The sequence below is a fragment of the Geotrypetes seraphini genome, chromosome 9 (genome assembly GCF_902459505.1).
Source record: "Geotrypetes seraphini chromosome 9, aGeoSer1.1, whole genome shotgun sequence".
NCBI classification, from domain to species: Eukaryota; Metazoa; Chordata; class Amphibia; order Gymnophiona; family Dermophiidae; genus Geotrypetes; species Geotrypetes seraphini.
Window position 1 is genome coordinate 171,407,988 of NC_047092.1, and position 17,674 is coordinate 171,425,661.

At 45.3% G+C, this 17,674-nt stretch overlaps 1 protein-coding gene across 5 annotated transcripts in view; it reads right to left on the reverse strand.

Annotated features, from left to right (window-relative positions):
• Positions 1 to 17,674, reverse strand: part of PLD1 (phospholipase D1) — a 241,689-nt gene that overhangs the window by 82,331 nt on the left and 141,684 nt on the right. For all 5 annotated transcript variants that reach the window (XM_033958771.1, XM_033958772.1, XM_033958770.1 and 2 more), the window contains 5 exons: positions 14,150 to 14,302; positions 10,860 to 11,009; positions 8,354 to 8,437; positions 6,007 to 6,088; positions 1,225 to 1,335 (listed from right to left, as the gene is read on the reverse strand). In XM_033958771.1, the coding sequence (XP_033814662.1) occupies positions 1,225 to 1,335; positions 6,007 to 6,088; positions 8,354 to 8,437; positions 10,860 to 11,009; positions 14,150 to 14,302 (580 nt within the window). The remainder of the gene's footprint in view (positions 1 to 1,224; positions 1,336 to 6,006; positions 6,089 to 8,353; positions 8,438 to 10,859; positions 11,010 to 14,149; positions 14,303 to 17,674) is intronic.

Genomic DNA, 17,674 nt, shown 5'->3' on the forward strand with positions numbered 1-17,674 from the left:
ATGTCATGGATACAGTTAAGGGAAATGGTTAATCAGCTGGCTGGGTTGGAGGGCAGAGGGGAATGCAGGACAATGAAACCATTGTGACATCACTGATGAGGTTGGCTCTTATTGGTGGAATGAGGCATTATGACATCACAATACGTGCTCTGCTTCTCAAAGACTGAAACTCTTCACACTACTACTACTACTATGAATTATTTCTATAGTGCTATCAGACGCACAGCGCTGTACAAAGTCACAAAGAAGACAGTCCCTGCTCGAAAGAGCTTACAATCCAAACAGGCAAGACAGACAAACAGGATGTCATAGATACAGTTAAAGGGAACAGTTAATCGGCTGGCTAAGTTGGGCAGTGGGGAGTAGGATTATGGATTGAAGGCTATATAAAAAAGGCGGGTTTTCAGTCTGCTTTTAAACAAGGGAAGGGAAGGGGCTTGGCGGACAAACTTGGGTAATTTATTCCAGGCATAGATGAAAGGAACAAAGTCTGGAATTGGCAATGGAGGGAAAGGGTACAGTTAAGAACAGCTTATCTGAGGAACGGAGTTCTCTGGGACGTGTATAAGGAGAGAGAAAAGAGGAGAGATATTGAGGGGCAGCAGAATGAACATACTTATAGGTCAGCAGTAAGGTCTTGAATTGTACACAATGGCCGATAGGGAGCCAGTGAAGTGACTTAAGGGGAGGGGTGACATAAGCGTAGCGAGGTAGGTAGAAGATGAGTCGCGCAGCAGAGTAACATCCTGGATGTCTACACTGGCCATTAAAGAGCATTTAGAGTATTTTTGATAAATCTACCCTGTGAATCTTAATGGTTTAGTGTCCCAAACAAAATGACCAAGCGGTTCAATGTTTTATAGGTCTGTTGGTAGCTACATTAGAATGGACTTCTGAAGCTCATCAACTAGAAGCCGTACTGTATACCAGCAGGTCCTTGAAGTGAGGACATATTTGAGAACAAAAAGCAACATTTTGTAGTTCTTGAAAAAGAAATTAGCCCCCTCTCCTACAAAACCGCACTAGCATTTCTTTTAGCGCAGAGAGCTGAATGGCCCGCGCTGCTCCCGACACTTATTGAGTTCCTATAAGCGTCGGGAGCAGCGCGACTCCCCATGCTAAAAACCGCTAGTGTGATTTCGTAGGGGGGGGGGGTAAGTCTTAAAACCCTAGAGCCCTAAAGCACTAAAACCCAAAGCTTCCATGCAAATTCACTACGAATACCTTAATATTGGGATGGATGCGCAGAAGGGTTCGCTTGCTGTATTCGCTGTTGATCCCAAGAGCAAGCTCGACTTCTTTGTAAAGCATAATAAAAATCTTCACACCTTGTTGCTACACAAAAAAAAGAATAAAAAGAAAGCAACACTTTCAAAATTCTAGATAAATAGGGAAATTTTAAAAGAACAATCTCATCTGGAAATCCGAGGCACTTATCGCTGTCTGTATAAGTCTCTTCCTCTGTAAACCGCTGTGAACTGTTTGTGGTATTGCGGTATATAAAAATAAAGTTATTATTATTATTATTTCATAAAAGCAACACATTTCAGGTTTATTTAGTGCTTGATATATCATTTATCAAAGAATGTCTATGTTTCATTTAAAGCCCTTATATCAACTATCTTATTGCTACTCAAAATATATTTGCCTTATTGGAAGATCTTACTCCAACTATCTTATCGCTAACTTTTATTATGTATGTAAACTTGTAACCTGTTCTGGGCTCTTTTGGAAAGATGAGTTAGAAAAGCAAATAAATTCAAAAAAAGTCCTACTTATAATACAGGTAAAAGAATGTGACAACTTTCAATGTCTACTTATATATGCACATGCAGCTGCACAATTATATAAAAGTTTTGGGGTTTTTAAAATAATATAAACTAGAGAGCAGCACAGGGACAGAAATTTCACCCATCCCCGCTCGCCTCCAATGGAATCTACCGTATATACTCGAATATAAACCGGGATTTTTAGACCAAAAAATTGGCACAGAAATGGTGGTCCCGGTTTATATTCGGGCCAGCGCCTACCCACCCTCCTCCCAGACTTATTGCAGGCCACCGCCAGGCTGTGCACCCTGTCCACCCTCTCTGCCCTGTTCATCGTACCTCTTCTGCCACTGGAATCTCTGGTGGTCCAGAGGTGTAGCGGGCAGGAGGGAGCATTCCATGCTCCTGCCCCACTGCTAACCCGGTCGGTTGCTCCTGCAAGTTCCAGCTTCAGCCGCTGAGTGGTTCTGAGCAGGAGCGAGGATTCACGGGAGCCGTTCAGAAAGCCGCTTAGCACCGAGCAGCAGTGCCAAAGCGCTGAAGCCGGAACTTACAGCAGCGACCGACCGGGTGAGTAGCGCAAAAGCTCGCTCCTGCCCGCTACACCTCTGGACCACCAGGGATTGCAGCGGCAGAGGAGGTACAATGGACAGGGCAAGGAGGGGGGACAAGGTGGAGAACCTGGGAGGGAGGAGGGCTGTGTGCAGTGCCTGGCAGGGCAGGGCACTTGAATATTAAGCCTCCCTTTTTGGAGGGAAAGATGGGGGTCTCGACTTATATTTGGACCGACTTATATTTGAGTATATACGGTAATCCATCCCCCACCTATACTGGCAGGCGTTTCCAGCACTAACACTGCACAGAAAAAAAGAGATGGGAAATGTATTTTTCGAGCAGATTCAACCATTCTTACAGGTTCAAACCATTTTAGACTTGGCACTGACATTTCTGACAAAGCAAGAGAGCAAGTATGTGTTTGTTGTAACTAACGAAGAGCAAAGCCTCGATTTCTAAGCAGCAGTGAAGCCAGTGCTCCAATAGCTTCTCTCTCAGTGCATTCCAAATCTCATTCTAAAGCTACAGCACCTTTTCTCAGTGTATTCCAAGCCTCGTTCAGGTGTTCCAGTAGTTTCTCTCAGTAAATTCGAAGCCTCATTTGGCACTGCCAGAGATTTGGAGGAGCACCCTCCTGCAGGAGCTCCACAGTGACTTCTCCCATCCCTGCGGGATTCCTGCGGACCTAGAAGTCCTGCCCGTGTGTTCCCTGGGATTCCAGCAATCTCCATTCCAATGCAGCTCTCTAACGTAAGCCTGGCTTTACACAACAAAACCTCTTTACAAAATCACTCTCAAGACAGGGCTAATAACAGGGTGCCTACACAAGAAGTCCAAAAAGGCACCTAATTCATATACCTGCAGGTTAAAAAAAAAAAACCACAAAAAACTAGAAAGAATCACAGAAATGCAAACGGCCACCTGATGCACATAAACGGCCACCTGAACCTCCTGACAGCGCAGCGACCGACTAATGTGTATAAGCTCATAATAATGCAGTCACCAGGGCTAAGCGTTATTGTTATACAGTGGTACCTCGGTTTACGAGTGCACCAGTTTGCGAGTGTTTTGCAAGACGAGCAAAACATTCGCAAAATCGGTGCCTCGGAAACCGAGCATGGCTCGATTTACGAGCACCTCCCCCCCCGCAATCCGGCCCCCCCCCCTGCCACGATCCGACCCCCCCCCCCCGACACGATTGGGCACCCCCCCCGACACGATCCGACATCCCCCCGACACAATTGGGCACCCCCCGCCGCTTCTTACCCTCATCTGGGCACTCTTGAAGATCGGCCTACTCGTCTGCTGGGCCTTGAGCATCTGAGCACGTTCACGTTCATCTGAACGTGAACTCGCAGGCCTTGAGATCTTCAAGAGTGCCCAGATGAGGGTAAGAAGTGGCGGGGGGGTGCCCAATTGTGTTGGGGGGATGTCGGATCGTGTCGGGGGGGGTGCCCAATCGTGTCGGGGGGGGTCGGATCGTGGCGGGGGGGTGCCCAATCGTGGCGGGGGGGTCGGAGCGTGGCGGGGGGGTGCCAGTTCGAGGCAGGGGGGGTGCCGGATCGCAGGGGGGGGGCCTGATCGCAAGGGGGGGCCTTCGAGGGGGAGCAATGCCGGTTCTCTGGGGGGGAGGGGGGGAACGCATCAAAGCGAGTTTCCATTATTTTCTATGGGGAAACTCGCTTTGATAAACGAGCATTATGGATTACGAGCATGCTCCTGGAACGGATTATGCTCGTAATCCAAGGTACCACTGTATATGCAAAATATTGGTCCAAAGGCAGTCAGGAATATTGTTCTGGTGAAGGAAGCTGTGTTTTGTGCCATTCAGAATGCTCCAGGGACTTGTCATGGCAATTTCCTCAAGCAGAACTTCTTTGAAATCAAACACCACCACCAGACAAGTGAACTATCATATCAGAATCGTCATATTCCTGGGTAAGTATTTGGAGGGGGTTTTCTTTTTTAATTTGAATACAGAAAGAAAAAAAAATGTAAGAAGGTTTAAAAAAAATTAACAGAAACAAGATATATCAAGTCCACATCAAGAGGAAAGACACTTCAGGCTACGAAATTCATCAAGTTAATAAGAAATAATTAACCAAGAAGGCGGCCCAGAATTATACTATTAGGACATAATTATCTCTGTCCCCATCTGCATGCTAAATAACAGAACCCTGCTCAGCCTGATTTTGTACTGGAGATTTGTCAACAAGAAAATTCTCAATATGGGAAGGGTGTGAAAAAAAGACATAGTAACGTAGTAAATGGCGGCAGATAAAGACCTGAACTGTCCATCCAGTCTGCCCATTAGTTATACCCTTTACAAATACATAATTAGATTAACTTGCCTCTTCTTTGATATTTCTGGGTCGTAGACTGTAAAGTCCACCTGGTATTGCCCTAAATTCCAAATGCTGAAGTTGCCATCTAATCAAGCCATTGTGACATCACTGCTGAGGTTGGCTCTTAGGCATTGGTGGAATGAGGCATTATGACATCACAATCTAAACTCTGGAATGTTGCTACTCTTTGGGTTTCTGCCAAGTAACATAGTAAATGACGGCAGATAAAGACCTGAACGGTCCATCCAGTCTGCCCATTAGTTAGGCGTGGTCAGGGATGGAGAATAGGCATGGTAGACTTAAGCGTCTCTGGGCGTCTGAGAGAGGTGCCAGTAAATTAGGCTGGTGAAAACCTGGCCTAATGTATCAGTGCCTACCTCTACGATGCCTAGTGATACTTGGTCTACTTAGGCACTACTAGGCGTGATTCTATAAACGACGCCTAGTGGCTGATTGTAGGCACCGCTCTGCATGGTTGTCAATGTAGGCATGCTTGGGTGCCATTTAAAGAATTTTAGTGACTGGTTAACTTTCAGGGCCCGATATTCAGACCGTGGGAGGCCATCAGTGGTGAACCTGTAAATTCAATGCCGGGCTGTTTCAGTGTCCCATTTGCACTGGAAAGTACATTATAGAGTGAATTATACATTTCGGTTCATAGACAACTCGGCGAAAGACAAAGGCGCGCGCCGACAACTGAGCGCAAGATGGAGGCGCGCACAGAAGAAAATTACAGTTTTTAGGGGCTCCGACGGGGGGTTTTGTTGGGGAGCCCCCCCAGTTTACTTAATAGAGATCGCGCCGGTGTTGTGGGGGGTTGTAACCCTCCACATTTTACTGTAAACTTAACTTTTTCCCTAAAAACAGGGAAAAAGTGAAGTTTTCAGTAAAATGTGGGGGTTACAACCCCCCACACCCCCCACAACGCCCCCACAACGCGGCACGATCTCTATTAAGTAAAGTGGGGGGGGGGTTCCCCCCCACGTCGTCCCCCCCGTCGGAGCCGTAAAAACAGTAATTTTCTGCGGCGCGCACCTCCACGCTGCGCTCAATTGTCTGCGCGCGCCTTTGTCCCGGCGCGCTTTTGACCTGACACCCACATTTCATATCAAAAGGAGACATCTTCTACAGTTGGTTAGCTGTGGATGATGGCTCCGCTGCTGCTTAAAAGTCAAGGCTTTATGCTGTGGACTATATTCCAAATCGGTGCAACGTTTCTTCAACTTCACGTTGCATTGGTGCAGCGCGCATGTTTCTTGCCTTGTTAACATTTATTGTACTTAATTTACCAAACTCAATAAAATTTTTTGAACTAAAAAAAAAAACCCAGAACTCACAGCTTTTCGCTTAAGTATGCAGTCTAACCTCCAGCGATTTCCTTCTACCACCGGCCTCTTCAAGAATATTTCCGGACTCAGCCTGAAAATTTATGGAAAGGCAGCTTCAACAACCACAGGAATCTGCGAGATCACACGATTGGTTAAACGCTGGATGCAAAAACATCAGCAAGTGTGTGTGTGTGTGTGTGTGCGCACATGCGTGCAAGGGTGGGCTGGGTTAATCATGACTGACAAATATAATATGCATTCCAGAACTGAATAAAATATGGACCAGTACTAAGGGAGCAATCCAATAAGCCAGACGCTAACATTAAGGCCCAAATTCTGTAACCAGCGCCTAAAGTTAGGCCCCTATTTCGGAGGCGCCCAACTAGATAGGCGCCTATCTAAATTGAACAACAAGCTCAATTAGGCTTTTTAATCAGAATTGATTGAAACATAGGCGCCAATCAAGAAAGCACGATTCTGTAACAAGGCGCCTCTAAAAATTTAAAAAATTGGCGCTATGCACGTTAGGCGTGGCTTCGTGCTAGGCGCCTTGTTACAGAATCGCTGCTCTTAAGCGTGCTTAAGCGCTCGCATGGGCGCCTAACTTTTAGTCGTGCCTTGAGTTGACCTATTTATTGGGTGCCTCCAAACTAGGCCCAAATAGGTGCCGCTCAGCGTGATTCACTAAACAGCAACCAATTGTACTTGAATCGCGCTGAACAGTGCCTAAGTAGGCGCCTAACTTTTGGATGCTTCTTATAGAATTTGCCCTTAAGTGTACAACTGTTGAGCATACTAGAACGTTCTATGGCCCAGATTCTATAAATGGCATCTGAAGTTAGGCACCTAGATCGGTATGCCTAGCTGATCTAGGAGACTAACTAAATTTTTTTAATTGGCTTAATCAGCACCGTTAATTGAAAGCACCACTAAAAAAATAATTAAAAATTTAATTAACTGGTACACACCTAACTCGGTAGACGCCTACCACTTCGAGGTAAGCATCTACTCTGAGACACCTATCAGCAAGTAGGCATGGCTAGGGTGGATTTGGGACGGATTTTAGGCGTGGTTTTACTTAGGCGCTGATAGGTGCCTAACTTAGGTGCACTCATTTAAGCCAAGAAAACCCTGGCCTACATAAGAATAGGCCTAAGGTTTCAACGCCTACTGGCACCTAAGAGTGCTTACATGCCACTAGACACAATTCTATAAACAGCACCTGGGAGATGACTGACAATTCCGCTCAATGCGCCTGGCAGTTAGGCGAATCAGGGCCTTTAGAGAATCAGGGCCTTTAGAGAATCAGGGCCTACAGGCTAACACACCACCTAAGCACGAGTCTGCAAATGCCCACTTAACTTACAAAGGGGCTGTACACAGGGGTGGGGCATGGGCAGGGCTCCTCTCACCTATGTGAACAAATGACAGAATACTCTTAAAAGTTACGCAATCCCCGACACATTTCAGCACCTGCGCTTCCTCCAGCTCTACGGCCGCATAAGCGCAAGGGCATACATATTAGACGCGTCAATACCGGGTTACAGAAATGGAATTTGGGTGCCTTGATTCTTTATAGAAGAGTTCCCCTCCCCCCTCCCCCAGCATCCTCCCTTATGCTTAAACAGAAGCATCTAGTTACAGAATTGCCATCCACCTCGGGATTTTCCATTTTGAATTGCTTCTCTACTTTCTCCGGGGCTTTTTCCTTATAAGTCTCTCTCTGTCTCTCTCTACTTCTAATGAGTAGCGTAGCCTAAAGACCCAGCACTGCCCTTTTTGTCTGCATCTCACCGTCTCATTCTCCATTGCAGCTGAACATAACTCAGCGTGACTGGTCGGTGCCAGGATGGAACCAGGGTGGCAGCTTCCTCATACAAGACGCACCTGGAGCCTACATTAGATGCCAGTATTCTAAACACAAGAGGCACGTAACTGGCATAGATGTTATGCCTACTTTAGAGAATTATGTCAGTTATGTTTAAATCCAACACTATCTTTCAGGGCAAGGGATTCAGGTCAGCCACCACGATGCCCTGGGCTGCTGAGGACGTACGACGGGAAGAGATCAATCGGCATTGCACAGAACAAGTCTTCTAGCGTGGAATTCCATCCAAAATTCCTCCTTCTAGACAAAATTAAATATGCACGATTCCAATGGTGCGCAGTGCACCACATCTCACACACAGGGTCTTGACAAATGGACGATCAGATCTGTGGCCAAAGCAGCTGGCTGCACTTACTGTAAATTTCCACAGAGTACGATGTTGCTGCAGTGCCATGGTTTTAATAAACATCCTAAGTATGATTTCTGGAGTGTTTCAATCTGACAAACTTCCAATGTGCAAATACTAACCACCAGTCTGTGATAAAAATCTCTTCTTTGGCTGCTTCCATGCCATCTGCCACATCATGAAAGTATCCCTTTGCGTTGACATACCTATAAACGCAGGAAATAATCGTGAATTGGCAGGATCATCACAGCAGGCAAAGATGAAAAAAGAGCTTTGTTTAAACCGCAGGATCCATTTCAAGCAATGTTTTACACCCCCTACCCAGTAGCATAGTAAGGGGGAGACGGAGGAGAAGCGGACCACCCTAGGCGCTGTCATGGTTTGGGGGGGGGCCAGCACCTCTCTGCCTCCCCCACCCCAGGCTCGCGCCCTCCCTTCCCTCTACAACCGCATCTCTTTAAATCATCGCCAGCAAATTCTCTTGCCTGCTGCTCATGCTGGTCTGACTCCCCCTCTGAAATCACTTCCGGGTCATAGGGCCAGGAAGTGACATCAGAGGGAAAGCCAATACCGGCACGAGAAGCAGGCCAGAAAAGCTGCTCGCACTGGCAAAGATTTAAAGAGGTACAAGGGTTGGGGTGGGGAGGGTGTGAGTGTGGCATGAGAAGGGGGAGAGAAGAGGACGCAGAGGGGGTGCCACTGCTCCAGCCACCTCATACCCTCGCTACGCCACTGCTCTTACCTATAATGAAGTGATTCTGAAATAGGGCTGCAGTTAAAGCCCTCTTTGCTTTCCTTATAATCAAACCTCCTCCAGGTCACCGTAAAGAGGCTACAATTCTGCCCAGTAAAAAGTCTAATCTATAGGGATCCGGGCAAGAGCTCTCATATCTAAGTGATGGATATTCAGCGTGATTTAAGCAGACAGGAGAAGCTCCTGCCAATGTCAAGCACGCAGAGAGGGCAGGGAGCCAATATTTAGAAGCACTTAACTGAACAGTACGACTGAACATTGGGCCAGAATCAAGAGTTTTGCAGGCACCGGCCATATTCAGTGCCAATGTCGCATAGCTAATCAGGCAAATTAGACAGCACAAAAGGCACTCCTATCTTTGCCCGGTTCGTTATGTGAATGCTTGTCTGAATCTGCATAACTTACAGGCACTGCGGAAGACCCAGATTATCAGTGCAAATGCTTAAAACTGGGCCAGCCCTCACTATCTGGGCCTACGTTCGACCGTGGCGGTTTGCATTTAGAGAAGCACTGGCCGTCACTGGTCAAATATTGATCCGTAAGTCTGCACAGTCACTTCCTGAAATTGAAAACTTTTCTGGCTCTCCGCTCTAAGGCAGAAGCAAAAAAACGTGAGGATGAAAGGACAGTCCTGCCAGAGGAGCACGCAGACTTTATTGGAGAATCACATAAGACGGATTGAGGCTCAGCTCGGCACGGCCAGTGTTTCGACACATAAATAACGTGTCTTCTTCAGGAGTTGTTATGAATCCTCTCAAAGGCTTGAGAATGAGAAACAGAGCAATTGCCAGAGCAACTCAACAGAGCAGCAGGATGCAAAAACCACTTCCAAATGTTGAAGTGGTTTTTGCATCCTGCTGCTCTGGTGAATCGCTCTGGCAATCGCTCACTTTTTTCTGCTTGTGCATCTACTGCATGGGGTATGACTTTCCGGTTTCCTTTTGGTATCTGCTCTGAGGGCCAAATTCTATAAATGACGCCTAGATCGTAGGTGCCTAGAAAACATCGTGTCTAACACACATGTCGATCAAATCTAGGTGCCATTTATAGAATCACACTTAGAGGTACTTAAATTCCAGTTAGGCGCCGCTAAGCGCCTGCAACGTAGGCATCTGTAATTTAAGCCAGGGTTTTTCTGGCCTACAATACAGGTGCCTAGCTGCTCCTAAGTGCCTCCTGTCGCCTAACTCAAGCCACACCTTTGCTCTTAACAAAGCCAACTTTTTAGTTAGGTGTCACTAGGCATGGCTAGGTGCCTGGGTTTAGGCCTAGTGACGCCCAACTAAAATATGCGTGGAAATTTAATTAATTTTTTAAATTACTGTTTTTCCCCCACCAAATATTTTAATGAAATTTTAAAGAAATCATTACAAATTGAAACACAAAACAAATATTAATAATATTAAAACTAATACAATACAAATAAGTCATGGGGTGTCGCAACTCAATATACAAAACAGAAAAATTACAAACATTTACTCCTTCATGTTTAGCAGTCAGTCCCATACGTTGTTTTTGTGCCCCTCACCATTGAAAATTAAACCTAACCGTCAGCTCGAGGAGGGCAAGAGGAACTCATAAACTAACAGGGAAAAAAAAAATCGGCAATGCTATAATGTCACTAGCATGTCTGCTAAAGTTTTTCACATCATACTTTTTGTGATAATTCTATTTCTTTGCATTCAGTGCTTTTTCAAATAGTAATTTAAATTGCACTACGTACATGGCTCATTATGAATGCAGCTTACAGCGTTCCTTTAATAGGATCTAGTAATTAGGCAATTAACAGTCCTCTAAAGGCTTCAACAAAGATTATTCCCACAGACACCAAACAAAGGAAAGATCCTCTCTCAATTAGGTCCTAAATTTCTTACCATTTTGCCAGCGTGCTTTCCTGCACAGCTGCATAGGACCCGAACCTGTGATCTTTCAGGAAGTTTTTGCCATTTTTCCGAATAAATTCTTCAATGGCTTGCCCCCACCATCGAGCATGTCTGTAGCTGTTGCATTTCAGTATAAGTGTCCTGGGGAAGAAAAAAAATAAATAAAAAAAAATCAGTCAACAAGCATTTGTTACCGACTTCCTTTCAATCCGAACGACGACAAGCCGAATGGCATGGATTTTAAATGCTCTGGTTTCCTAGGTTGTGGTGTCAAGCTGCGTCAACAGGCTTACGACAGGCGACATGAGCCTTTTAAAAAAAATTTTTATTTCTAATTATAAATCAAAATTTACAAGAATACATCATGCTCCATTAAACACAGGGAGGAAAAACAAATCAAGGTATTAAAGTTCAATCTTATGAAACCAAACAATCTTATTCTCCTTCTTAGACCACTATAATGGGGAGAATGGTAAGCAGTTACATAAAATGAGAGAAGAAAAAAGGAAATTAAATTTAAAAGGCTTAGTGTATCTAAGCAACTGCTTTTACGTCTACTATCCCTCTTTCAACATTCCTCGACGATCTTCTTAACATCTAAAAACCCCTTCAGGTGATTTGAAGAGAAAAAAAGTGTATTTGACTCCTAAATACCTAACCAAATATTTGCAGGGATATGCTAGAAGAAACGTGGCTCGACACGAGCCTTTGATGGGCATTATTATCAGGATTTATGAAATGCACATAAGGGGTATATACAACGAAAGGTGTTCAAATTTAGGAATCTAAAATTAGAGCGTTCAGCTAGCATTTTATCATGTCACATTAAGCACACATTGGGGGGCAGAAGAGTGGCTAAATGGTTAATGCAGTGAGCTGAGAACTGGCAAACTAGGTTCAGTTCCCTGCTGTGGTAATGTCATTGAGGAAGTGGCTTGGATCTGTCACAAACACAGTCATATAAGCAAAGGGAAATATTTATTTCTATGTATACCACTCCTAAGTGGTTTGCATTCAGGTACTCAAGCATTATCCCTTTCTGTCCAGGGGTAATGGGGGATTAAGTGATTTGCCCAAGGTCATAAGGAGCAGCATGGGATTTGAACCCACAACTTCAAGGGGCTGAGACTGTAGCTCTAACCACTGCGCCACACGCTCCCCATTTTATTGTTATGACTCAACATGTGCACCCTCGTTCCTACACAGGCTTTACTGGGTCAGATCAATGGTCCATCAAGCCCAGTAGCCCGTTCTCACGGTGGCCAATCCAGGTCACTAGTACCTGGCCATAACCCAAAGAGTAGCACCATTCTATGCTACCGATTCAGGGCAAGCAGTGGCTTCTCCCATGTCTTTCTCAATAACAGACTTTAGACTTTTCCTCCAAGAACTTGTCCAAACCTTTCTTAAAACCAGCTACGCTATCCGCTTTTACCACATCCTCTGGCAACACGTTCCAGAGCTTAACTATTCTCCGAGTGAAAAAAATTTCCTCCTATTGGTTTTAAAAGTATTTCCCTGTAACTTCATCGAGTGTCCCCTAGTCATTGCAATTTGTATTTCTTTCTGGTTCCTTACCTACCTATCTTTCTCTCTCTAGGGCTGGCTCCCAGCCTAGCCCAATATAGTGTCTATCAACTCTTTCTAAGGTTCCCTCTGGACATAGGGCTGGTATAAACATTATTGCCTAATTGTTGAGGCTATGCACATAACACAGTATTTTCTAAGTTTTGCCATGTAAAGCTGAGCCTGCCCAAACTCCACCCAAGTATACACCTTTACAAATATAAGCTATGTATGTTAAGTGGGTATTGACATAAAAGAACATAGGCGGAATTTTGGACGTTAAATGCCATTATTCTAGACATTTACCCATCTTGGCACCTGTATTAGAGAATTAGGCCCCAAATCTCGAAATGCTGCTTAACTGCGAGACATCATTGAGCACATTTGTCAACCATTCGCTAGGCACCATTTATAGCAGGGGTCTCAAAGTCCCTCCTTGAGGGCTGCAATCCAGTCGGGTTTTCAGGATTTCCCCAATGAATATGCATAAGATCTATGTGCATGCACTGCTTTCAATGCCTATTCATTGGGGAAATCCTGAAAACCCGACTGGATTGCGGCCCTCAAGGAGGGACTTTGAGATCCCTGATTTATAGAATCACGCCTAGCGGTGCCTAAGCGGTCTTAGACACTGATAGGCGTGGAAATCTTAGGCGCATTTCCATTCTGGCCAGGGTTTTCTCGGCCTAAATAAGCGCACCTAAGCTAAGCATCTACCGACACCTCACTTAAACCGGTACACTGACAAATGAGCGCAGGACAATTGCGCCCCATCAATGGCGCAACAACAAATGCGCCCAGGACAATGGTGCCCTGTCAACTGTGCTGATAGGGTAAGGTTTAGATGAGAATTAAATCCTCATCTAAACCTTATCCTCACTCTAGAAACCAAGTGAATATTTTAAGTGTAGTGGAGGGGAGGGGGGCGTTCCCTCCCCTCAAAAAAAAGGCTTACTTTGTAACCCTCAAAAAGACAAAATACTATCCACTGTATGGAGTGCAATTGACGGGGCGCCATTGTCCTGCACGCACTTGTCGGTGCGCGCATTTGACAGGGTGCGATTGACGGGGCACGATTTCCTGCACGCATTTGTCGGGCCACGGTTAAACCATACCCCAAATCCACCCCAAATCACGCCTACATGCTGGTACGTGCCTCAGAGTAGACCCTTACATCGAAGTAGTAGGCGCCTACCAAGTTAGATGCCTACTAGCTAATTTTTTTGGGGGGGGTTGTTTTTTAAATGGTGCTTTCAACTAACAGCGCCGATTAGGCCAATTTTTATTTTTTTTTTAAAGTTAGGCTCCTAGATTGGCCAGATGTGCCGATTTAGGCGCTGTTTATAGAACCTGGGTCTTAGTGCGCTTCTGAAGCTGCTGCGTACTCCTCGGGAAGTTAGAGGGTGGTTGAGTGTTTACCATAAATGAACAAGCTCAGGAACACAGAGTAAATACCATATTTAAAACGGTGCCTCCTCTGGGACCGTTTCACGCCAGCCAAATTTTAATGACTCTTTAACAGACTGAGAATCCCTTTAGGCGGTTTACTATATTTATCACTAGATTTCACAAAGTCCCCAAGAGAATAATAAGCTTCTATATGAGCAAGAGACAAAAGGATAAAGAAGAGACAAACGAACTCTCTCTCTCAAAGACATAGACATGTTACACAAGCTATTTAAAATATCACTGCTAAACATTCTTGAGGTTCTCACCTTGAGAGATTGTCAATGCGAAGCCCGTATTTAGTTTCTGCATCTTTTTTGCCGATCTTAATGCTAAATTCTTTATCTACCAGGAGGACAAAGGAAATGGCACCACTGTCCATCTTCATGTAAAGCAGGAAAGAGTCCTTCACCACCAACCACCTGAGAAACCACACAAACACAGTGAGTCGACATTCTCCATCATCACGACTCAAATGTCGTCTTATTTATTAGGATTTATTTCCCGCTTTTTTTAAAGTAATTCACTCAAAGCGATGTGCAACAAGAACACGTCAAACGTAAGTAAGAGACAATAGCAGCAGCAGCAAAAAAAAATAAATAAAATTCAGATTAAAATACAACATATGGCACAGTGCTCCACAACAGAAAAGGAAAAATAGATGGGAAGAAGAGCCACATGCTTGAAGGACAAGGCATTTCTCAGTAGGTGAAGACAGGGCAGGATTAACCAATAAACCAAGTAGGCACGTGCCTAGGGCCCAAAATGGTCAGGGGGGCCCGATGAAGGAGGGCATCAACATTGTTTTTTCCAAACGGCGATGGAGCCTTTCAGCATCAATCGGCAATGTAGGCCCCACCCCGATTGGCAACGCGGGGGCCCCCCCCCCATCGACAGAAAGTAAGACAAGCAAGCAACGCGGGTAAGAAAGGTAACGGGAACTGTAATTGTGCAAGCGGTGCTGTTTGCCCAAAGCTTCCCTCTGACGCAGCTTCCTGTTTCCACCTGGGCGCATGGTAGGGTGGGGCGGGGCAGGGGGCCCAGTGCACTTGTGTGCCTAGGGGCCCTCAATGAATTAATCCTGCCCTGGGTGAAGAGAATGCATTTGGAAAAGACCACTTCCTAAGGATATACCCAATAGATAGTCTGACGGTGGGTTGGTGGGATATATGTCATTGACATACACTGATCAGCAGTTTTGTGACCTCACTTGGGAATATATTTGGCAGCTTTCCTTCAGCTCATTGGATCCAAAGTGGCCCCGACTCAAAAATGAGTGAAGACCAGAGCCTTAAAGGGTGCTCTGCATAGAGCAACCTTCCTAGATACTCGCTTAGTATGCAAGATTAACACTTTCGCCTGCCAAAGATTGGGGTAAATGCTGGCAATTAAGACGCAGAAATGCAGGTATTCTATTAACATCATGCCTAATTTCTGGGAATGACCTTAACCCATCCATACCCCTTCCATGGCTACAACCTTTTTGGAGTTGTGCACTATGAAAATTAGGCATGCATGTGATAGAATAGGGTGAAGGGCATATCTGGGCATAACTCCCAATGACTGCCAGTTAAATACTTGATAACTCCAATAACTGTTCACACCTAAATGACTTCCGTATATACTCGAATATAAGCCAAGATGGGGGTCTCGGCTTATATTCGGACCAGCACCCACCCATCTCCCTCTCGGACTTGTTGCAGGCCTCCGCCGGGCCACCAGGCTCTGCACCCTCTCTCCCCTCCCTGCCCTGTCCCTTTCTGCTTTCTGCTGATTATCCTGCATGCCACCATGCTCACTCCTGCCCGCTACACCTCTGGACCACCAGGGATTCCAGGTACACAGGATCTGGAAAGTGTGGCGGCATGCAGGATATCAGCAGGGGGGTGGTACAAGGGACAGGGCAGGGAGGGGGTATAGGGTGCAGAGCCTGGCAGGGAGGAAGGGGGGCTGGATGCAAAGCCCGGCAGGGGAGGGAGTGAGAGAGGGGGTCCTGGGTGCAGATCCTGGCAGAGCACCCCCATCTTATATTCGAGTCAACCATTTTTCCTCCTTTTGGGGGGGAAATGGGGGCCTCAGTTTATATTCAGATCGGCTTATATTTGAATATATACGGTAATTCATTTATGTAAGAATCTGGGCTCCACATCCAAATCGGGGCAACCCATACAGAATCCAGGGGTTAATGCATACAAATGTGCTACAACCTGTATGGCCATGCAAGGTACTCCAGGTTAACTTTCTGTATACCGAAATAGAGTCCGCCCATTCTCTTCTTCCCTGTTGCTTCTCCCTTCCTCTTAATGCAGTGGTTCTCAATCTTCCTAATGCCGTGACCATTTAATACAGTTCCTCATGTTGATCCCCAACCATAAAATTATTTTCGTTGCTACTTCATAACTGTAATTTTGCTACTGTTATGAATCGTAATGTAAATATATGCAGGTTGTATTTTCATTGTTACAAATTGAACATAATTAAAGCATAGTGATTAATCACAAAAACAATATGTAATTATATATTGTGAAATATTTATTTCTAATTACAAATAAATGTATGTGGGCGTATCTACATGTGGGCGGACCCGCCTGGAGACAGATAGAGAAGCGGTGTCTCGGTTCCTAAGACCAGTGTTCTTCAATTTTTGACACCGGCAGAAATAAAAGAATTATTTTGTGGACTGGCACCGGTCCGCGGACTGGCAGCTGAAGAACACTGGGCTAAGTTGTGCCCATCTCAACTCAATCTCCGCCCCAGACCCCGCCTCCATAATAGTACTAATTGTAAGTCCATTTTTTCCATTCATTTTTCATATATACACACAATATAATTGTATTAACAACACAGAATGGTTAACCACAAAATTAAAATACACAAAGCACACTGTATGCTTTTTAACATTCCTTCCTACCAGAAAACAGATAACCCCATGCAAATGCAGGACCAAAAACTAAAAATACTAATATTCACAAACAAACCCTAAGATGCAAGACTCTGCAAGCAGTACAACCCCAGAGGCAAAGAAACAAATGCATTTCTTCCTGAACAGACACCAGATGTAAATCATAAGAACATAACATAAGAACATAAGCAATGCCTCTGCTGGGTCAGACCTGAGGTCCATCGTGCCCAGCAGTCCGCTCACGCGGCGGCCCAACAGGTCCAGGACCTGTGCAGTGATCCTCTATTTATTCCCTCTATCCCCCTTTCCAGCAGGAAATTGTCCAATCACTAAATAAAAAAAATAAAAGTATTCCCCCTACCGTTGCTGTCTCTCTCCCTCCATGCTGTGCCTTCTGGCCTGGCCTGCCCCAGTGTTATATTCGGGCTGGTCCACGGTGCGATCAACGCGGCGTCTTCGGGCCAGCTCCCCGAGTGCTGCATTGCACAAAGCTGTGTTTTCCGATGGTCTTAGGTGACCCCTGTGAAAGGGTCGTTCGGCCCCCAAAGGGGTCGCGACCCACAGGTTGAGAACCGCTGGTCTAATGCAACATAAGAGCCAAGGAAGGGTACATGGGCTTTTAATATCTCTGGACAATACATTGGGCCAGTGTGAGGATAAAGGGCCATAATCAAATGCAGGTGAAATACACTGTTCCTGAAAGATGGGAATGAAAACTTATCTTCTTTGTATCCCCAAGTTACTAAGATTTGCTGCATTTAACCTTCATGCGTAACATAGAAAAAAGCTGCCTGAATCTTTTCAACGTCTTTAAATCACTGCTTTATTGCTTAAACGGTGGAATAAGCTCCAGAGCATCTGTGCACATGTGTATAGGAAGGCATGGTACGGA